This window comes from Nematolebias whitei, chromosome 1 (assembly GCF_014905685.2).
Source record: "Nematolebias whitei isolate Nwh7 chromosome 1, NemWhi1, whole genome shotgun sequence".
NCBI classification, from domain to species: domain Eukaryota; kingdom Metazoa; phylum Chordata; class Actinopteri; order Cyprinodontiformes; family Rivulidae; genus Nematolebias; species Nematolebias whitei.
The window spans coordinates 10,455,124-10,478,534 of NC_056498.1; the positions used below are offsets into that span (position 1 = coordinate 10,455,124).

At 42.4% G+C, this 23,411-nt stretch overlaps 1 protein-coding gene across 1 annotated transcript in view; it reads left to right on the forward strand.

Moving 5' to 3' along the window:
* Positions 1–23,411, forward strand: part of kirrel1a (kirre like nephrin family adhesion molecule 1a) — a 77,160-nt gene that overhangs the window by 37,473 nt on the left and 16,276 nt on the right. The window contains exons 2-9 of the mRNA XM_037675086.1: positions 4,948–5,100; positions 12,617–12,766; positions 12,841–12,998; positions 13,093–13,243; positions 16,383–16,488; positions 18,029–18,177; positions 18,317–18,444; positions 21,648–21,774. Of these exons, the coding sequence (XP_037531014.1) occupies positions 4,948–5,100; positions 12,617–12,766; positions 12,841–12,998; positions 13,093–13,243; positions 16,383–16,488; positions 18,029–18,177; positions 18,317–18,444; positions 21,648–21,774 (1,122 nt within the window). The remainder of the gene's footprint in view (positions 1–4,947; positions 5,101–12,616; positions 12,767–12,840; positions 12,999–13,092; positions 13,244–16,382; positions 16,489–18,028; positions 18,178–18,316; positions 18,445–21,647; positions 21,775–23,411) is intronic.

Consider the following 23,411-nt stretch of genomic DNA (forward strand, 5'->3'; position numbering starts at 1 on the left):
GCCTCTGACTGAAGACACTTTGTTGTTGTATGACAGTCTGATGAAGAGGATGCTGAGGGTTGTCTATAATGTTCTTCATTTTATGAAGAATCCTTCTTTGTACAATCATCTCCAAAGCTTCTAGAGGAGTCCCCAGAACTGAGTTAGCCTTCTTTATGAGCTTGTTGATCTTTTTGAAGTCACTTGCTCTGGTGCTGCTCCCCCAGCAGATGATGGCAGAAGAGATGGCACTCTCTACAACAGACTTATAGAAGATCTGCAGCATCTTGCTGCAAACACTGAAGGACTTCAGCTTCCTCAAGAAGTACAGTCTGCTCTGTCCCTTCTTGTTGACGGCTTCACTGTTGTATCTCCAGTCCAGTCTATTGTCCAGGTTAACTCCAAGGTATTTATACTTCTCCACCACCTCCACTTCTTCTCCCATGATGAAAATAGGGTTGGATCTGTTCCTGATTCTCCTGAAATCTACAATCATCTCCTTTGTTTTGTTCACATTCAAGATGAGATGATTGTTTCCACACCATGCCACAAAGTGGTCCACCAGTTCCCTGTACTCAGCTTCTTGTCCATCTCTGATACACCCGACTACTGCAGAGTCATCAGAATATTTCTGCAGATGACAGGAGTCTGTTTTGTACTGGAAATCTGAGGTGTACAGAGTGAAAAGGAATGGTGAGAGTACAGTCCCCTGTGGTGCTCCTGAGCTACTGACCACCTGGTTAGACAACCCTTCAGCCTCACAAACTGTGGTCTGTCCGTCAGGTAGTCTTTGATCCAGGCGATTGTTGAGGCCTCCACCTGAGTCTTCTGAAGTTTCTGACAAAGCAAATCAGGCTGGATTGTGTTAAATTGAATTTGAACTTAATGGTGACGTCATTTATCAGAGTCAGAGTTTCTTTATTGTCATTCGCACCTCACGTGGTACATGTGGTGGAGCGAAATTATGTACACAAGGTCCCAGTTACATCCAACAATAAAATGTATGAGAAAAACAGTAATAACATCTAAGATATGAACTAAGAAAAACATCAACTAAATATACACTAAGCACTCATAACATAAAACATTGAACATCAGCACAAACATGAACATGAGTCTGTGAGCAGATGTGCACGCATGAACACATCAACATTGAAACAGATCAGCAGCAACATGAAACAGATCAGCAGCAACATGATGTGGTTTTTCACAGTGATTATTCTAGTTAGAGATTCATGAGTCTAACAGCCTCAGGGTAGAAGCTGTTCCTCAGTCTAGTGGTTCTACACTTAATGCTCCTTAACCTCCTTCCTGAGGGGAGTGGGGCAAAAAGTGTGTGTGCTGGGTGAGTGGGGTCCTTCATGATGCAGGTGGCCCTCTTCCTGCATCTGGAGGTGTAGATGTCTGTGATGGTGGGGAGACTAACTCCAACAGTCTTCTGTGCAGCCTTCACCACTCTCTGCAAAGCTTTTCTTTCTGCAGCTGTGCAGCCTCCATGCCACACATTGATGCTCGAGCACAGGATGCTCTCCACTGCACACCTGATACTATACCTTATACTAATCAGAATGTAATTAGAGATATCTCAATTAAGTATTTTGTCTAGTCAAATATATAATTAAAGATATCTTAAATAACTAATATGTATAGTCATAAATCAATATCAGATATCTGGAATGTAAGTGGGGTGAATTCGATTTTATATTAAAACGGCCTGCCATATATGAGGGCATAAGAGAGGTAGACGGAGGGGTGAGAAGGGTGGAGGGAAAAAAGTGAAGAGGACAAGTGAGAAATGTAAATGGTGGGAGGTGAAGAAAAAAATGGAGTGAGTGGGGTGTGAGAGAAGGGAGAAAGTGCCAGAGGGGTGATATTTAATGTGATAAATGAGTTGTGACAGTCCACCCCTACACAGCCGCCCCACAACCACCCCCACCACCAACTAGCAACGAGCGAGGAGGAGCACAGAAATAGAAAGCATTATGGGTAAAAGGGCACATTTGCCATTATGGATGGATATGGAAAGAAAATGGCACGCCGAAAGTCTAGAAACAGAGAAGTGGGGGTGGTGGTGGGGGGTGAGAATGAGTGGCTGCAAAAGGACATTCATAGGCAGCATTATAGATGGAGAAAGTGAAAGAGGGGAGTGGGCATGCATACATATAGCCAGCTAAAGCAGTGAAGGAGGCAAAGCAATTTGGGTAACATCATGGTGAGGAGAACGGGGGTGGGGGGGGTGGGAGAGTTAATGCAGCAGAGGGTTAATGATCTACTGGATAAGATTATTCGAAATAACTAGGGAGGGGGAGGGGGATGAAAGCTAGAATGGAAAGAATGAAAATTTAACATAAATCTTTATGTGTGTTTTGCCTTTGGGGGACAGCTAATTACAAGTCGTCATCGCACAGTGGGGGAGCAGATTTTTGTTGGGGGGGAGGGTATTTTTTTGCTTATACATACTATGTATGTGGTCTTCTGTGATAGTGGCCTACAGGCTGAAAGAGACAGAGCGGGGTCCAGAAGACAATGGCAGTCACTGTAGTTTGGTTGTGGAGCAGAGGCCTGGGAGATGACTCACAGGGAGGAATGAAGGAGAATTGGGGGGGGGGGGGGGGGCAGAGGTTTCTGAGGGACATAAAAAAAGTCAGGATTTGAGAACAGACGGGGTGAATGCTGAAGCTCCCAGTTTGATCCTCTGAGTGTGTTCCAAAGCGCCCCCCCCCCCCCCCCACACACACACACACCATTCAGCATCCTTTTTTAAAATTTCTCTGACTGTGCTCTGGTTCCCTCCCCAGCCCTGCCTCTCCATGCTGCTCGTTTGTGTTGCTCGGTTTGTGGCTGCGAGCCACGGAGCGATCAGATGTGGTCGTTGTGAGTCTGTTGTTGAGGGGAGGCACGTTTGAAGACATAAAAACACACAAGTCACTGGAAAAGCTGCGTTTACTGCAAAACACAGCGTGATGGATGAATGACTGCTGAAGAAGCTGAAACTACTGTTCAAGTTGCAACAAGCCAAAAAACAGCTAAAACTATCAAAACAGATACTAAAATTGGAAAAGAGATGCTAACGGTTTGCAAAACTGAAACTAAAATTAGCAAAACGGATACTTAAATTAGCTAAACAGATGATGAAATTAACAAAACAGATGCTAAAATCAACAAAACAGATGCTAAATTGTACAAATCGTATGCCAAAATTAACAAAACAGGTGCTAAAATTAACAAAACAGATGCTAAAATTTTGCAAACATGACAGAGCTAAAAACGGCTAAAAACAGCTAATACTAGCAAAACTGTTACCCAAATGAGCAAAACTATAACTGAAAATAGCAAAAGTTAAGTTAAATTAAGCAATAGAATAGCTAAAATTAGCTAATCAGATGCCAAAAACAGAAAAAGCATAGTAACATTTTGCTAAATAGATGCTATAGGTAAAATTGATAAAGCAATAGTTAAAATTAGAAAAAAAAGATAAAGATAAAATAATAAAACAGTAGCTTTCAAAACAGATACCCAAATTAGCAAAACATGTGCTACAGTTTGCTAAACATACTGACTCTAAAATGAACAAAGCTAGCTAAAACTAGCAAAAGTGTTGGTAAAATGAGCAAAACTCTAGCTACAATTAGAAAATTTACGGCTAAAATTATCAAAACAGGCTAATATGAGTACATTTTTAGCTAAAAGTAGCCAAACCAATGCTGAAGCAACTATACCAGCAAAACAATAGCTGAAATTAGCTATACTGTAGCTAAAATTTAAAAGGAGCGACGTGGTTGCTTAAAGCAGCAAAAGAAACAAAGGATAGTTAAATGCTAATGTAGGATAAGAAGACAAAAATAAACAAAGAAGAATGTTTTTGAAGGAACTGAAGAGAGTTGTTTGCTTAAATTAAGGTAAATATTTAGAAAATTATAGAAGTTACAATAAAGCTTTGTGCACTATTCTCAGTCGAACTGAATGTTTTGGTATACGAATGGTTAAAACTTTGACGGAACTTTTTAGTGTCACGCTAAAAAAAATTAATTACATTGCCACGCTAAGAATAAAAATGACAAGACATAAAATTACGACAATAAAGTCATAGAATTACGAGAATAAAGTCGTACGAGACTTCTTTTTTTTACAGTTATTGTTAAAAAAAAATTTCCCCACGAGTCGGAGCCACGACGCGACCTGTCAATCAATCCAGTAGGCATGTCAGTAAATGACTGAAGCTAGATGCTCCTGTAAGTGAGTCGATGGGTCTCTTCAGCCTCTTTCTGGCATATTTATTGAAGACCTCTAACAGCGCTGCACTCACACCGTTTTGCTCACTGAGCGCTGTTTTCAAACGGAAACAAAAACGATAGTCATGTCGTAATGACGTCACGTATTCATCCCAGAAGCAGCATACAAAAACACAACAGTAGGTGGCAGTATTGAAACACGTTTTGATTAAGAGCGTCAATAACAATAAAGTTTAACAAACATTCTTCATTTTACCACAGTTAAAATGTGGTAAACCCTGCTTTATCGTGTCGGAGTTTGGATAATATTACGACTCATTAAGCTTCGGATTGGTCATTTGCTGACACGCCTACTGGATTGATTGACAGGTCGCATTGTGAATCCGACTCGTGGAAGAAAAAAATAATTAACGACAGCTGTTAAAAAAAAAGTCTCGTACGACTTTATTCTCGTAATGTTAAGACTTTATTCGACTTTATTCTTGTAATACTACAACTTTATTCTTGTCATTTTCTGACTTTTAATATTTTTTTCTTGGCGTGCCCCTAAAGCTCTGTCGTATAAAACAGCAGAAGTAGTTAGATTGTAAAAACATAGGAGAGAAACTTCAAAGGTTAGTAAGAGTGAATGCTGACAGTGTTCACACTGAGCATAAAGGAGGTCTGTGTACACAAAGACGGGTTCCTAACTTATCTCTGTTTTCTTTCTTTGTTTCCCAAATTTGTTCTCATGCAGCAGTGAGGACAGCAAGGTTCTCCCAGGAGCCGGCAGACCTTTCGGTGGTGCGGGGCCAGAGGGTGCTCCTGTCCTGTGTTGTCTTCAACTACTCCGGCATTGTTCAGTGGACCAAAGATGGCCTGGCTCTGGGCATCGGAGAAGACCTCCGAGGTGAGACACCACCCGATGTCCTCAGGCGTCCTCCACTGTGCTCAGCACGTCTAAAACTGATGAAGAATTTGTTCGTAAAGTTCAGGCCACACTTAAAAACGACAAACATCATGAGGTTGGAAATCTTTAGACGCCTCACGATTCAATTACGAACCAGAAGGCTACTACAAAACTACAAAACTATTTTTGATGCATTCCAATCATCTTGAAACTTAAATGACCTTTTTTTTTTTTTTACATAAATGAACACTGATTTATATATTTTCATGGTTTATAAAAATTGGGGGAAAAAGTGCCAAATTAGCATTAGCAATTAGCATAGATGCTAGCTAGAAAAGCTAATGTAATTAGCATTTTGTCATTGCTGGAAATTTATACTCAAATCAAGTGTTTCTAAATCATTATGAAACACAGTCTTGTTACCATACCCACAACTATTTTTCAGGTTTCAGCATAAAAACAAAAGATGAATAAATAAGATTTATAAATATAAATATATAAATAAGGACTGTATAAATAAGGACTGAAGTTTTTCGGATCAGATCAAAACTTTCCCTCTAGTATTTCAGCATAAGGCACTGGGGCTTCTGGGTGGGGCACTGTAGGCTTCTGGGAAATGTAGTTGTTATGAGGGGGAATACAGTGTAGGCTTATTGAGAGAAAACTACAAAATTGCAGCGCCTATCTAAAGTATTTTATTTTTTCGTTTACTTTCTACTGTACAGTATCCAGTACTGTCCCAATCACGTGAGTAATACTGTATTAAAGTTGACAGACATGTGTTGTGTACAATCTTACTTTGAAAAACCACGAAAAAGCAAGTCCACGAAAGTCGAACCACGAAGTAGCGAGGGACTACTGTATATTGTGAAATTAATTCAGGTCAAAGTCAAGTCAACACATGATGTCCCCCATCGCTGCAGGATTTGAAAAGTGAAGGTTTGGAGTTTTGGAGTTTTTCTGTACGTACTGCGACGTAAAAACTACACTATATCCATCCATTATCTTTACCCGCTTCTTCTTTTTTGGGTCACATATTCAGCAGTCACTGTGCGAGAGGCAGTGGACACCCTGGACAGGTCTCCAGTCCATCACAGGGACACATAAAGACAAACAAGACAAACAACCATTCACTCTCTCACTCACACCTAGGTACAATTTAGAGTTACCAATAAGTCTAACATGCCCAGCATACACAGAGAGAACATGCAAACTCCACCCAGAAAGGTCCCCGGCCTGGATTTTGAACTGGTGACTTGCTCACTGAGAGACGGCTGCTCTACCAACTGTGCCACCCTCAGTTTATTTCTATAGCTCCATTTCACAACGGAAGTCATCTCAGGGCACTGAACAGAAACATTCATATACATAAAAAAGCCAATTAGTAAACGTTATCTATGTAAGGAAACCAGTAGATTTAGTTAAATCTTCACTTCGTCACATTCTCCCATCCTTAGCAAGCACAAAGGCAACAGTGGAAAGGAAAAAACTCCCTTTTAAAAGGAGGAACCCTCCAGCAGAACCAGGCTCAGGACGAACGGCCATCTGCTTCGACCAGCTGGGATATGAGAGGAAGAGGAAGGAGAGACAATCAGACACAGAATGGCAGGTCCAGGTGTACTTTCTATAGAAGAAAAGACAAAACACATGTTAAGATAGAAATAATTACTAATACAAACAGGTAGAAATACAAAACACTTGTGTATATATACTGTATACATGGTGGAGACCATTGCTGACCTGATTTTGTCTGTGATGCATCTCCTCACTGAGCTCCAATGTTTGGAGAAATGCTCTTTTTTGTGCCGTGGGGTGGGGTAGAGGGGTTGGAGGAAGGAAGCAGACACAGCTGTTGCTCAGTTACTGGTCTAAACATGTGGCCAGATGTTTAACTGATTGTTCAGTAAAGGTATTTGTATCATCAGTGAAATGTGATTGCTTCGTGTTTGTTGTTTCGCTCCACTCTTTCTCTCCCCAACTCCACGTTGTCCCGAGCTCTGAGGTGTACTCGAGGACGTGGGACGCTCTCATCTCCTCTCTCTGTCTTTCTGTGCTGTTATTCCTCTGTGACCTCCTCCTCTTATATCCCTGTTTCTTTCCTTGCTCTCGTTTTTTACGCAGCCTTTGATGCACTAATCCCTCTTTCTTTTTCTTCTTTTAACTCGTCTCTTGTCTCTCACTTCTTCCTCTCCTCGTCACGTCTCTTCCTCTTGTCCTCCTGCTGTCCTTGTCCGTCCTGTCCCTCTCTTGTTTTACTACCGTCCTCTTGACTTTCATTAGCCTGCTTTAATCAGCTGTAATTGCTGAGTCCATTGAAGCAAAGCTTGGCAGAATTAAAGGCCTTGCATTCCTTGAAGCATCTTTGAAATCCAACATTTTTCAGTCAGGTCATTGGACAGTTTCTTTTTTTTTTTTTTTCAGCACAAAAAATAAAAAAAGAAACTGTCCAGATGACCTGACTGAAAAATGTTGGATTGTATACCTGGATTATTGAGCATGGACTTTGTCATCTTTGAAATCATTGAAACTTTAGTTTCTAGATTTTTTTTTACTGCTTAAAAGTATAGTTTCCTCAAATGATCTGGATGGCCAGTGGGGTGGCTGAATATTAATCTATGAAGGACAATGCCACCGTTGACCACCCCCTGACTTTGTCATTGCACCTGGTGGAAGACAGAATTGCTCCCTCCTCTCGCCCGGATCCGTCACTCTGCACCGCCTCATATAATCTATCCATCTATCCGCTTGTTCTGGAGTTGGATCTCGGGGGAACAACTTGAGCAGGAAGGCCCAGCCACCTCTTCCAGCTCTTCTTGGAGGACTCCAAGACATTCCCAGGTCAGCCGAGAGACAAAAGCCCCTTATCCACAGGGCCTTTTGGGGCTCCTATGTAACTAGTTCGGGCCGATTGCGTGGTTTATCCACAATGCCTTCAGCAGTGGAACCCACCCCATTTTTGGGACCTACTTCTCTGAGGTCCCAGGTCTGGTTCTTGTTGGGTCTAGATGTGACATCAGCACATTGTAGGTCACTGATTGGTCAGGGGGCGTATTCATTGGTGGAGGGCGGAGATCAAGGAGGTCATCCATTTTGGTTGTGTGTTGTTTTCCAGCTCTTCTTCTTCTAATACATGTTAGTGGTGCTTAGAAAAGAGCTTAATGTAGCACTAGCGCCACCAGTTGGTAAGGTGCGTTGATATTAATAATCCGCCCACTAGAGGTGAACAATCCGCCCACTAAACGGGAACTATGGACACTGTGGAGACAGAAAAAAAGAGGTCCCACCAGAACCGGACACAACAGGATCCAACAAGAACTAGCCCTTTGGATAAGGGGCTAAAGTTTCTCCAGTGTGTCCTGGGTCTTCTTCACGTTTTCCTTCCAGTTGGACATGCTCGTCGAACCTCCCTAGGGAGGCGTCTTTACCAGATACCTGAGCCACCTCAACTGCCTCCTGGATGTGGAGGAGCAGTGCCTCTATTCTGAGTCTCTCCCTGAAAACTGAACCTCTCCCTGTCTCTAAGGGAGAGTCCAACTACCCTGCAGAGGAATGTCATTTTGACCGTTTGCATTCACAGTCTCGTTCTTTCAGTCTCTTCCCAGAGTTCATGACCATAGTTTAAGGGTAGGAACATAGATCATCTGGTAAACAGAGAGCTTTACCTTACAGCTTAGCTCTCTTTTCACCACAACGGACCGGCACAGATTCCACAATACTGCAGATGCTGCACCAGTCCGTCTGTCAATCTCATGTTCCATTCTTCCCTCTCTTATGAACAAAACCCTGAGATTTGAACTCCTCCACTTGAGGCAGAACCTCATACTTGACCTGAAGAGAGCAGTCCACCTTTTTTCTGACAGAGGACCATGGCGTCAGATTTGGAGGTGCTGATTCTCATCTGAGCTGCTTCACACTCAGCTGCAAACTGCTCCATTGAGAGCTGAAGATCACGGTACGATGACGCCAACAGGACCACATCATCTGCAAGAAGCAGAGATGGAATCCTGAGGCCACCAAACCAGACTCCCTCCTCTCCCTGACTGCACTGAGAGACATTCAGTCCATAAAAGTTATGAACAGAATCTGTGACAATGGGCAGCCCTGGTGGAGTCCAACTCCCACCCTGAAGGGGTCTGACTTGCTGCCAGCAATGAGAACCAAACTCTCACACCTCATGTATAGGGACTGAATGGCTTCATATAAGCAACAAAACCTACCTCTCTTCTTCTGCACAGTGTCTCTCCTACTCACTTGAATATCTTTCACCAAACACAATAAGGTTTTATTGCCTTCACTCTTCCATTCCAGTCCAGAAAAACACTCATCTCAAAAACTACCAACATTCATTATTCAAACCCCTCAGCGACGGGGGACATCAGCACACTGCTCGTTCTTTTGGCTGTTGTTGATTACTTATAGTGGCCATCTTGAATTAGATTGATAGTGATATTTTCTGAATGATTTAATTAAATCTATCTAATGGCTCATGGGATATTTTGCTAACAGGCAGAAGAAAAACATTATTTTATGCCAGGTCTATTCAACTAAACTGCTCAAGGGGCCGCAGTTTCTGAAAGCAGCAGCTCGGGGGCCGGACATCAGCGATTAAAGTCATTATGTAAATAAACCAAGTATTACAATGATCTGTTACCTTTTAAATCTGTTTATTTTATTGCATTGAATCATGAATGCAATAACCAGAACCAAAAAAAAAAAAAAAAGTATTATTTTTATGAAGTGGGCCAGACTGAAGTGTCGCCAGGTAAATATCCCTGTTTTATGCACTGCCTTTCAGAGGTGGCTGATAAATATGAATGAACACGTTACTGCTACTCTGAGCTGTTCATGTGCTCTTTTGCCCCTAACATTTTGCATACAAATGCAAGTATTTAAAAAGCAAACGTACACACAGACACATGCACACACAGACGCACACAGACACATGCAAAGCACGCAGGGTTGAGCAAGCAGTAAAACTCTGCTCTGAGGCTGCACATGTAAACAACAGCACAGAACTTAATGTGTGAACTGAGCAGAGACTAAATAAATTCTGCACAGTGGATCGGAATCGTTTTGAGTCCTCTGAAACACTGCTGTCATCACACACACACACACACACACACACACACACTGCTGCCAGAGCGTGGGCTCCACCTACCGGTGAGAATGCAGAGCGGCAGCACAGCTGGACGGGGAGAAGGAAACAGCTGTGTGTGAGTGTGCATGTCTGGTCCAGTGTGTGTTTTTGGTATTGTGTGGACACACACTTCTCCCTGGTGGCCTTTGGGCTGAGGCTAAAAAAGACAGATTTCTGCCTCGGTCATGACACAGATCTGATGTTTTCTAACCAGCTGGATAAAAGCTGCGTGGTGTCGCAGACCACATGCTTATTTGGCTGGTTAGGCCATGTGACCTGTGGGTGGGTCCATTTGAAGAGGAGGAGCCAGCAGACACCAGGTGGAGGCGAAACATCATGAAACTAGAGGAATCTCATTTTGTGAGAAAAATCAGTGGGAACGCCGAGGGCTGAATGACGGCTGACGAAGCTGCTACTGAGTTCCATCCATCCATCCATTTTCTTTACCCGCTTATTCCATTTTGGGTCACGGGGGTCGCTGGTGCCCATGTCCAGCCATCACTGTGCGAGGGGCGGGGTACACCCTGGACGGGTCGCAAGTCCATCACAGGGACACATAGAGACAAACAACCATTCACTCTCTCACTCACACCTAGGGACAATTTAGAGTTACCAATCAGCCTAACATGCATGTTTTTGGTCTGTGGGAGGAAACTGGAGTACCCGGAGAAAACCCATACATGCATGGAGAGAACATGCAAACTCCACCCAGAAGGGCCCCTGGACCGAGGTTTGAACCAAGGACCTGCTCGCTGAGAGGCAGCAGCTCTACCAGTTGCGCCGCCATGCTGCCCTGCTACTGAGTTAAAAAAGCTAAAAGAAACAGAAATTAGCTAAAGGCTAAAAGGAAAATACTAGCTTAAAGCTAAACGTAGCAGAATGGTAGCAAAAAGTAGTGAAACTCTACCTAAAAACTAAAAAGAGCAAATGCATTTAAGGGCTAAAAGTAGCAATAGACTAGCTAAAAGCTCAAGGTTTTAGAAGGGTAGGTAAATGGTAAAAGTAGCAAAAGACTAGCTTAAAACTAAAATTGGTAAAAGGCCAGATAAAAGTTAAACTTAAAAGAATAATAGCTAAAAGTCTCAAAATGCCAGTTAAAAGGTCAAAGTAGTAGAATGATAACTAAAAGCTAAAATGAGCAAATGGCCAGATAAAAGCCTAACTTACAGAATGGTAGCTAAAGGAGCACAAGGATAGCTAAAAGGTAAAGTAGCAGAATGGTAGCTAAAACTAGATAAAGGCTTGTTAAAACTGAACTGAACAGAGTGGTAGCTAAAAATGCTATCTAAAAGGTCAACTTAAAAGTTAACAACAGAATAGTAGCTAAAAGTAGGAACAGGCTAGCTAAAAGGTAAAAGTAGTAGAATGATAACTAAGGGGGGAGTGGTGGCGCAAAAATAAGAGAGGGAGAGCTTGTGATCAGAAGGTCACCGGTTCGACTCCCTGGACTGACATCAAAATGTCAGTGGGAAAGGTGAAACACCCACATCTGCCTCCACCCTCATTTGCCCCACTCTGGGCTCTTGAGCAAGGTCCTTAACCCCCACCATCTGCTCCCCTGGGCACCCTAGATAGCAGCTCTCTGCTCCACACAGAGGACTGTGGTAGCTCGGTGGTCTGTGGTTGTTGTGGTTGTGTCAGGAAGGACATCCAGTGTAAAAATAATCGTCTTCCTGCGAGTTAGTTCACTGTGGCGACCCCTGAAGAAGGGAGCAGCGGAAAGAAGAAGGAAAAAGTAGAATGATAACTATAAGCTAAAACTAGCAAAAGACCAGATAAAAGCTTAACTTAACACAATTTTATCTAAAGTAACAAAAGGCTAGCTAAAATGTAATTGTAGCAGATAGATAGCTAAAAGCTAAAGGCTAGCTAAAAGGTAAAGGGAACAGAATTATAACTTAAAGTAGCAAAAGGCTAATTAAAAGAGAGTGATATAGTAGCTCAAAACTAAAAGCAGCTGAAGAAGCAAGCACAGAGCCGGTGTGCTGAAGTAGATTTTAAAAAACTGTTTACATTTTTAAAAAATAAATGTAAATGTATTTCTATGTGTTAATAAATTTATTTGTAAATGAAGTTAAACATTTTGAGAAATATAAAAGTTACAAAAACAAAATGTTTTAGTACCCGTCAAAATGCGCTGGATGTTTCGCTGTACAAATCAGTAAAATAAAACATGCAGTTTAAAATATTGACAGTAAAACAAAAAGCTTCACATCGACTGTAAACGTTGATTCAGCTTCACACAGTTCCACTAAACAAATGTTTGATGTTAAAAAATGATTCAAAAATTGATAAAAAACAAAAAGTCTGACAATTTTCAATAACATGTAGGAAACTCTGCAAACTGAAATGTGCATTTGTTTCTTCTGTGTGTTTCAGCCTGGCCCAGGTACCGTGTGCTGCGGGTCCAGGAGCTGGGTCAGTACAACCTGGAGATCCTGTCTGCAGACCTGTCTGATGACGCGCTGTACGAGTGCCAGGCCCCCGACGCCGCGCTGAGGTCCAGAAGAGCCAAACTCACCGTCCTCAGTACGTTTGTGTTCCTTCGTGTGTCGGTGGACGATGTTAGATGTGTTTCTAACCATGCATTGTCCCCGCTTCAGTCCCCCCAGACGACCCGGTGATCGATGGGGGTCCAGAGGTGCTGCTGAACGCGGGGGAGTTCTACAACCTGAGCTGTGTATCTCGAGGGGCCAAACCGTCTTCAATAATCGAGTGGCTTAAAGACGGTCTTCCTGCGGAGGGGGCCGTCAGCATCACTGTAAGCTCCACACATATTAAACTCAGAAAGTGCTGGGCAGCACTTTGTCTGCTTTGGAAACAAACCCCGCCCCTTTTTGTGCTCTGATCACCAGGAGGTGCTTCCAGACAGGAAGAGGGTGACAACGCGCAGCTACCTTCCTATCCACCCTGTCGACACGGACACTGGGAGGAACTACAGCTGTGTGGCCACCAACCTGGCTGTTTCCTCTGGAAAAAGCACAACTGTCACCCTAAATGTGCACCGTAAGACTCTTTCCTGAAACTAAATAAAGAAAACAGAGATTTCACCCACAGAGACACACAACTTGTTCCTGCTTACAGTTTCTTCCAGAGCGTTTTTGCAATCAAGCTACTTCAGCATAGTCTGTGATATTTTAACTAATCTTATATGAAAATGTTCAGCTCTGTTGCGTATGTTGTTATCCCCCGTCGCAGAGCACCGTCCATGCATGTCATGAGCATGACAACTTAAAAAATAAATGAGGCACCAACTTCCATTTTCCATTCCACTGTTGGACAGTGTGTGGCTACATCTAGGCATAAAGGCTCCTACAGACTCGTGCGGACCTCAGTCCGTGTTGAAACTCTGCACTCTGTCTGCAGACGGTTGAGACTTCATACTCGAGCGTACACCCTGAGCGGCTGCAGTCAGCTTCGAAGGCAAGGAGCGTTTACCTTCGGGACAAATTAAATTAGCTAATTGGTCATTTGCTGACATGCCTACTAGATTGATTGACAGGCCGCAAAAAAAAAAAACAAGAGCTGGCAGCCCCCGTTGCAGAGGGGGCCTGTGTTTATATGTTGTTAATAAAAAGTTCTCCCCCCCCCCCCCCAAAAAAAAAAAAAAAAACACAAAAACAGGGAGTGCTGGCCCTGCAGTCCACACATCAGACCGGCCCACTGAGAAATCTCCAGACCCTCCTGCAGCCACACTGGACCTGATTTTAATTCTCTCGTGACAAATTCCTTAATTTCTAACAATTTCAGTCATGACATCAACGGAGAAGGAGGAAGAGATCACTTGCCTCTTGGCAAAAAAAACAAAACAAAAGAAAAAGCCATTAAACCAGACCACGGATGAAGAAGGGGGATTTAATACATTGGTGTCACATACAAAGCAGTCCGTCGCCGGGCAGTTTATTGTGTGACACCGAGTACGCTCACGCGGTCGGAAAAATTTATCTTTGCACGGACATGCCCTGAGGGCGTCCACTTTGAGTCTAGTCCGGTACACACGGACCTCCACGGACTGACGTACACTCGAGTATGTGCGAACCTTAAGGAATTGGATTGCCAAGTCAAAATCCAAGATGGATGCCACCATATATGTATACATGTTAAACTTGTGAGCTGGATAACTTAAAAAATAAGCACCGTTTCGGCTTCTGTTTTGATGTGTTTCTGATTCTGGGCATAAGAGAGGGCATCACCGCCCCTATCGGTTCAACTTTTGCGAACTCGCTCTTATGCGTTTTTTCAAAGTAATATTGGACATGACACACAATTAATTGGCAGATTCAAGGATTCAAGTTTCTTTATTTATCATTCACGCCGTAGAGGCAGGGCAGCTGGCTCGGGACCCGAAAGTCCTAGGTTCGATCCCCGGTCACTGCACACCTTATCCTCAAAATGCTCCTGGGGCACTTTCAATAGCTGCCCACTGCACCACCTGGTGGTGGATGGGTTAAATGCAGAGACTAATTTCGCCATTGTATGGAAACATACAGTGATGACAATGTGATGACATTATTATTATTATTATTATGTGGTGCGAATGAAATTGTGTACACATGGTCCCAGTTACAGCCAACAAAAGTATAAAATGTAAAAGAAAAACAGTAATAAGATCTAAGATATGAACAAAAAAAATGGTAAATAAAAATACCCTAAGCACTAGTAGTATAAAAACAATACGCCAAACAGCTGCACGAACATGAGTCTGTGTGAGCAGATGAGTATGAATGAACACAGCAACATGAAACAGATCAGCAGCAGCATGATATGATTTTTTTCACGGTGATTATCCTGGTTAGTTACTCATGAGTCTAACAGCCTCAGGGTAGAAGTTGTTCCTCAGCCTAGTGGTTCTACACTTAATGCACCTCAACCTCCTGCCTGAGGGGAACGGGGCAAAAAGTGTGTGTGCTGGGTGAGTGGGGTCCTTCATGATGCAGGTGGCCCTTCATATAAGTGGTTGGCATATATTGACATATTTACGTCATGGTTAAAATGATATGCAGCTTCACCACTGAGCGGCACTGTTTCACCATGAAAAGAATTCATTCTGTATCTTGCAGTGTTTTTCTCATTCAGCCCAGGCTGGGTGGTCAGGTCTAATGCGTCACATATCGTCTTAACCAATGACGTAAATACGTCAGTGATTTTAACGGAAATACGAGTGGCGTAAATTAGCAACATGAAGATCGGCAGAGATAGAGCACATACTTTTCGGGCAGTGACAGGCAGGGCGCTCGGTTCTGTTGACTGGGCGGGGCGCCCTCCTTGTTTAATGGGAGGGGAAACACTAGTATCTATGTAAACTGGCCACCCCATAATTTGAGGAACTATACTTTCTAGCTTTTTATTCCAATTAAAAGTATAGTTTCCTCAAATGATTAGGGTGGCCCTTGGTGTGGCCAAAGAGTAATCTATGGTGGGTAAGGCCACCATTGACCACCCCTTGGCTCCACCACTGCACCTGGTGGTGGATAAATTGCTCCCCCCATTCACCAGATGCTGTCACTGCTTTTCCTCAAACAAGCCAAAAAATAAATAAAAACCCTACCTGTCTTCTTCCCCACACTTTAACGTCTACTCATCTGAACATCTTTCACCAAAAACGCTAAGGTTCAGTTGTATTTCCTGTTTAGTTCCGGTCAAGAAAAGCAAAACAACAAACTCACTATTCACATCTTTCAGCAGCTGGAGGGACATCAGCCCACCATTCTTTCAACTTTTATACTTTTCACACTATTTAACCTAAAAAATTATGTGGGGAAAAAATTGGCAAAGCATCTATTTTTGTTTGTTGTACTTTTTGCTTTTTTATTTTTGGCTAATTTTAGCATTTAGCTACTGTTCTTGTCATTTTAGCTTTTCACTTATGCTGAATTATCTTGAACTTGTGCTCTGATTGGGCGTCTTCTCTGATTTATTTATTTATTTACTTTATCAGCTCAGCTTCAGCTTCTTCAGCTAATTTCAGCAGAGTTCTTCAAAAATGAAGTTAGTTGCAGAACATCTGCCTGCAGGTGTTTATTTTTCAAGCTTTTACTGAGCATGACTTGGGGGGTATTTAGCATCAGATTATTAGATTATCCACTGAATGACAGCATGTATTTAATGTACAGCAGTAAGGTCCATGTGGTCCGTCTCCTTCCAGATAAACCAACAGTGACCTTGTCTATTGAGCCTCGGTCTGCCCTAGAAGGGGACAGAGTCACCTTCACATGCCAGGCTCATGCCAACCCCCCCATTATGGGCTACAGGTATGTTTCTTTCTCATATCTTTGGTGCTTTGGGGCCAATCTACACTTACTAATTAGATAGTGGGCAAGTGTATCAGTCTAGGAAATAAGTTTTCTTCTAGCTACCCTTGATTTGTTTCATATAAAGTTTCAAAATAAAATAAGTAAAAAAAATTGAATGCTTTAAAATTTTAAATTAATTTCTTAACCATTTTTGAATGTTTTATCATTAGAAAAAAGGTTTTCAGTGCCTTCACTGAACAACTTCATAATATTTATAAAATATAACTACAATGAGTTGCAAAAATATTCAACCTTCTGGTTATCTTTTTATATTGTCGCCTAACTTCCTGTAATTTATCATTTGTTTTGCTTTTTATTTTAAGTCATATTTCAACCTAAACTAATCCAAACTAATGAAGGCAGGAAAACAATCTTGGTTTTATATAATGTAAAAACAGAATATATTCATGGATTGAATTATTTTTATTACTTTGATATTTACCTCTTCACAACTTGTGAAGAGTTCCTTGGTCTTCATCAGGTCCCTTGCTTGCTGGTAGTCCTTACCACTCAGAGGTGTTGAACTGCTGTTGATATACTGAATACCAGCATTATTGTCTCCCATCGTGGAGCAAAGAGGGGGAATTGGAAATACCCTCCCTTTCTCTGTCTGTCCCTCTGTCCGTTCATGGTGTGATCTGGATAACTTGAAAAATAAGTGAGGGTTTTTTGGGTTGCCACATCAAAATCTAAGATGGCTGCTGCCATATATGTAAATCTTGTGATCTGGATAACTTGAAAATTAAGCAACCCACCGGTGGAGCAGCGGGCAGCTGAGCAGGTGTCTTCCTCAGAGACACTGCAACATGAGGACATGGTGAGGAATCAAACCTGTGATTTTTATGATTGAAAGTCAGCTGCCCTACCGCTGCTCCACATTGGCATACTGCTTGTATTTTTTGTTTTAGTATAATATTAGTTTGTAAATATACAGCTTGATGTAAATGTATTTTTATATTATGAAAGTGCTAAAGTGAGACAAAGAAGTAGATAGACCAGGGCTATTCAACTGGTGGCCCAGGGTCCAAACCAGGCTCACTGGTGAGCTCAGTTAGGCCCACCAATGGGTTCATTTTTAAATAAAACTAGATTTTAAGCCATAAACAAACTTAAACTTACTTAATGACAGTAACTGCTGGATGTCTAGCCCCTGAGCAGTTTAGTTGAATAGCCCTGACATAGACCAGCCAAGTATTGCGGCTTTGTGGTCTGGGTCTTCAGGCTGGTGGTGATGTGTGAGTGGAGTCAAGGTTGAATGTTAAAGGAGCCTCCATTAAAGGTGTATATGTTAAAGCAGGAATGTGTCATGGCTCTGTGGCTTCCTCCACGGACGGTTTTCTGTGAGCAGCCTGGATCTGTCTCTTGTTGACCACAGTCGTCCATCAGAGGAAATCTGTTGTTTCTGTGTACGTTAAATAAAATCAAACTAAATCAAGGTTTTGAAAGCTCAGACAGAACTGTGCTTTATGAGGCATGTGACGGAGTGTTTGATCCGCAGGTGGGCTAAAGGCGGTGTGGTGCTGCAGGGCGCCAGGGAGAGCGTGTTCACCACCAAGGCTGACCACTCCTTCTTCACCGAGCCCGTCTCCTGTCTGGTGTTCAACGCTGTTGGAAAGACCAACGTCAGCATCTTTGTAGACGTCCACTGTGAGTCACCCCACTCGCCTCACCTCCCTACAGCCTGGAGCTGTGCAGTGGGGTGGGGGGGTTTTAGAGAAACCACATCGTTATTGTTTCTTTCTTAGCAGCGCTCCTCAAAGCTAACAGGGAACATGTCTGTCTCCAGTTGGGCCCATCCTGCTGGTGGAGCCGCAGCCAAAGACAGTCGACGTAGACTCAGACGTCACCCTCAACTGTAAATGGGCTGGAAACCCCCCGCTGACTCTCACCTGGTTCAAAAAAGGTTCCAACATGGTAAGAAGCTGAACGTCCTCACTCTGCTCCTTAATATCTGCTCTAGACTTTTCTCTGATTTAAATAAAACAAGATGTTACGAAAGAGCAGAAAATTTCCATCCAACCATCTGTCATCTTTTACCCGCTTCTTACTTTTCGGGTCACTGGTGTCCATGTCCAGCAGTCACTGTGTGAGCGGGACACCCTGGACAGGTCTCCAGTCCATCACAGGGCCACATAGAGACAAACGAGACAAACAACCATTCACTCTCTCACTCACACCTAGAGACAATTTAGAGTTACCAATCAGTCTAACATGCATGTTTTTAATCTGTGGGAGGAAACTGGAGTACCCGGAGAAAACCCACGCATGCACGAAGAGAACATGCAAACTCCACCCAGAAAGGTCCCTGGCTGAGATATGAACCAATGACCTTCTTGCTGTGAGGCAACAGCTCTACCAACTGAGCCACCGTCTTGCTGAAATATACAAGATCTTCCCTGCAAAAGATGTTGCCTTGACAGGAGCATTTATTGATCAAACCTGTTCATGATATTCTGCATTGATGGTTCCTTTCCAGATGTATAAGCTTCCCATACCTCCATTTGAAATGGTTCTTTTCCAGATCCACAGACATTCTTCTTCTCTGTCTGATAGAGCTTTAAGCAGCATCTGTGGATGAACTGTGTTTACAGACAGTGATCTGTGGAAGTGTTCCTGAGCCCAGAACAGAACCAGACCTGGTTTTAATGCAGTGGCCCCTGAGGGCCCAAACATCTCGACATTGTTGACTTAGCCTCTTCTTTAAACTCAAATGTTTAAGAATTTTAAATTATTTGTTCATATTATAAACTGAAGATGAAGAGATATTTAAAGTCTTAACACATTTTCTGTCAAGGAACATTATTCAAAATTTGTTCCACAACTTTCAGATATTTTTTTCTCTGGTAAACTGTAAACCTCTGCCCATTTTTACTTCTGACAGGTTCAGCCTCTCTACAAGTCTTTTTATACCCAGTCCTCTTACTGACCTGTTGCTAATTAATTTATGGTAATTACCGTATTTTCCGCCATACCCGTCACACCGCCCTATAAGTCACATTAGTCCAAATATGTCTAAAAAAGTGGAAAAATCCATAAATATGTCGCTTCGCCGTATACATCGCATCTATTATGCGTCACCGCTGACTCGTCGCGTTTGTTACGCTTCACCGCTGACCGATGTGCCAAAAATTGATTGGCTGCCAAATGGCAGCCGCGGGAGCGTGCACAGGAAGACTTTAACAAAAATTTAACAAGATTAACACTTAAAAACAATTATTTGTTTGCTCGAAATTATAGTAAATGTGTGTCTCAGTCTAATATTTGCTTAATAAATGCACTTTAACGGTCAAATAAGCTGCATTTTGCCGGGGCGGTGCAGCTGTTTTGACGGGTTGCTCTAAGCATCGAGCAGAACGAAGGTGGACTATGGCAAGCCGATTGTGTCATTAATAGATGAAGATCCTCAGTCATCCAGGACATGGTAAACTCAAAAAAAGTTGAAGAATAAAACAATAAAGTAAAGTTTAATAAATAAAGCCCAGTTGTTTTTGTCTTGAACTTTTTTGAATTTGTCATTATAGCCACGTTTACCTATTACATGATACAACGGCATGCCATACTGCTACTACTACTCTGCTGCCATAAAGTGGCTGAAAGTGGTGGACCTGATCAATTTTTTTTTCGGTCAGAATGAATGAAAATACTCATATCTCAGCCAAAAATTGGTTTATAAATATGGGGAAAAATCCATAAATACTTTGCTTCGGCCTCTTAAGTTGCAGGGCATGTAAATTATGGAAGAAAAAAAAACTGTGACTTATTGGCCGAAAAATACGGTAGTACAAAATGGGCAGCATGGTGTTGGAAGAGCTGCTTCCTCTCAGCAAGAAGGTCGCTGGTTCAAATCCCATCCAGGGGCCTTTCTGGGTGGAGTTTGCATGTTCTCTCTCTGCTGTGTGGGTTTTCTCCGGGTACTCCAGTTTCCTCCCACAGACCAAAAACATGCATGTTAGACTGATTGGTAACTCTAAATTGTCCCTAGGCGAGAGAGAGAGTGAATGGTTGTTTCTCTCATCTGTCTCTATGTATCTCTGTGATGGACCGGAGACATGTCCAGGGTGTACCCCGCCTCTCACACAGTGACTGCTGGACATGGAAACCGGTGACCCCTGTGACCCAAAAGGAAGAAACAGGTAAAAGATAATGGATGGATGTTTAATTGCGGGCAGCACGGTGGCGCAACTGGTAGAGCTGCTGCCTCTCAGCAAGCAGGTCCTTGGTTCAAACCCTTGTCCAGGGGCCCTTCTGGGTGGAGTTTGCATGTTCTCTCCGTGCATGCATGGGTTTTCTCCGGGTACTCCAGTTTCCTCCCACAGACCAAAAACATGCATGTTGGACTGATTGGTAACTCTAAATTGCCCCTAGGTGTGAGTGAGAGAGTGAATGGTTGTTTGTCTCATTTGTCTCTATGTGTCCCTGTGATGGACTGGAGACCTGTCCAGGGTGTACCCCGCCCCTCACACAGTGATTGCTGGATATGGGCACCAGCGACCCCCGTGACCCAAAAATGGAATAAGCGGGTAAAGATAATGGATGGATGTTTAATTGCAAATAAAATATGTGTTTCTGACATTTGTAAATCAATTAATTATTTTAATTTACATTTCACACAACAGCCATTATTACTGGGTTGAAAACAAAAGGAATGAAATCAGATGACAGGTCAGCAGATGACTGGGAACAGCCAGAAGAAAAAGGGGAAAAACACTTTTTTCCTTCTGACATAGTTTGTCATTTTCACTGTGTTTAAAACTCTATTATTAAAACCACTGCAGTACAAACATGCAGTAAATTTATTGATGTCAAAAATGACTTAAAAGTCGTAAAAATATTTGAAAAAGGTGTAAATTTTCAGAATGGAGAGCAGGAACCCTGAAGAACGCAGATGAAATCTGCTTCACTTTAAAGCCTCTGCATGTGTCCAGACACCCACGTCGCTATAATCAGGGTTTCTCTCTAGGTGGTTTCATGTTTCCCCATAATTTCCCCACAGTTCGTTTTCTGATGGATGTGGTTGCTAGGCAACTCTAAAACCTTTGTGATGGGTTAAAAGCGGATGTGGATGTTGTTCATGCAAGTGATATATTCAGACATTTATTCTGTTCATTCCTCAACAGGTTCTGAGTAACGGCAACCAGTTGCACCTGAAGTCGGTGTCCCAGGCGGATGCTGGGCAGTACGTCTGTAAGGCCATCGTCCCGAGAATTGGAGTTGGAGAGACGGAGGTCACGCTGACAGTGAACGGTCAGGAAACTTCCTTACACTTTGCTTTTCTGTTCCTCGTACATGAAAATATTTCCCTTTGATGTATTTTAACCAGCGGAAACAGTCCTACAGCGTGAAGTGGTAGATTTTTATTTTGCTACAGTTCTTTAACAGAAAGAGACTCAGAGAGCACCAAAACTGAAATAAACAGGAAAAGGCTATAAACAAGCACACACAGTAGTCCCTCGCTACTTCACGGTTTGTTTTTCGGAGACTTGCTCTATTGCGGTTTATCAAAATAAGATTGGACATGACACACAATCGGTTGATTGATGGACGAGCCGCACGATCAGTATGGAATTTTTATTTTAAATAAATTATTTAAAATTATTTAGCACCTGCTGCACATTTGTGCAACCCAGAGCTGCAGGAGAAACTTCCTCCTGCAGCTCCTCCTTCCTCCTCTGTCGATCTTCGTTCTTCATCGGAGAAGTGGGCGTGGCCAAAAGTGCAGAGTGCAGCCGTGGCTGAGAGGAAGCAGGGAGCTGAAATCATGGCAGTCTGTGCTCTTTTAGAGTGTTGTGTACAAACATTGTTTAGAATATTGCAAGAGTGTGGGCAGGGTTTAAAACACCTTTATATATATATATATATATATATATACATATAAATAAGCTACTACTTACTTGTACTACTATTCCTGCTGTGCGGTTTTTTTTACTTGTCGCGGGGCTTCAGGGTACGGATCCCCCACGATAAACGAGGGACTACTGTAAAAGCTGAAATTAGCTAAAAAAATTAAATAAAGGCAAAAAGCTGAAATTAGTTGGAAAATAAACCAAAATGCAGCTGAGAAATCAGAAATTAGCCAAAAGAAAGTAGATAGAAGCTAAAATTGGCTTTTAAAGCAGAAGGAAGCACAAAACAGCAGAAATTAGTAGAATGCTGTCCTGGTGCTGCTCAATAATCCAGGTAGATAAATCTAACAAAGTAAAGTCAGGTCCTCTGGACAGATTCTTCTTGTTGAAATGTTTCGTCTATATCTAAAAGACTTCTTCAATCTGAGGAGCTGCAACAAACTCAGTCTTGTAAATACACCTTCTCATAGTGGATCAACCAGTTTAATGGTGACATCCAGAACTAGCTGTTCACATGATCAAGGAGGACCATCAGCCTAACAATTAATTGTTAGCACCCTGATGGCTGTTTACTATTCACAGGGGGTTGAGTGATACTAACAATAACAGCATTGTACGAGGTGGACAGTTGGACACAGAGGTCTCCGCCCCTGTTTAATGATGGACAGTTTCTTTTCACAAAGATGGCCTCCTTTACTCCTCTCTCAAACCATCGTTCCTCTCTATCAAGGATGTGAGCATCTTCATCCCTAAACAAGTGACCGCTGGCCTGGAGATGAGTGTAGACCGCAGAGTCCTGGCCTGATGATGTTGATCTTTGTAGAAAGAAGCTGAAGAAGAATAGAAGAAGAGCTAAAATGAGCAATAAAAGGTTGTAAACAGCTGAAAAGGTTTAAAGGATGTAGAGAGTTCCATTCATTTTCAATGCGAAAAACATGGCCGACACTAGCTAAATATTTCAAAAAGTTAAAGTTGCCCAAAAACCAAAAGTCACAGCACGAACGTCCTGAATGAGCTGAACGTTTTGATTCATGATTT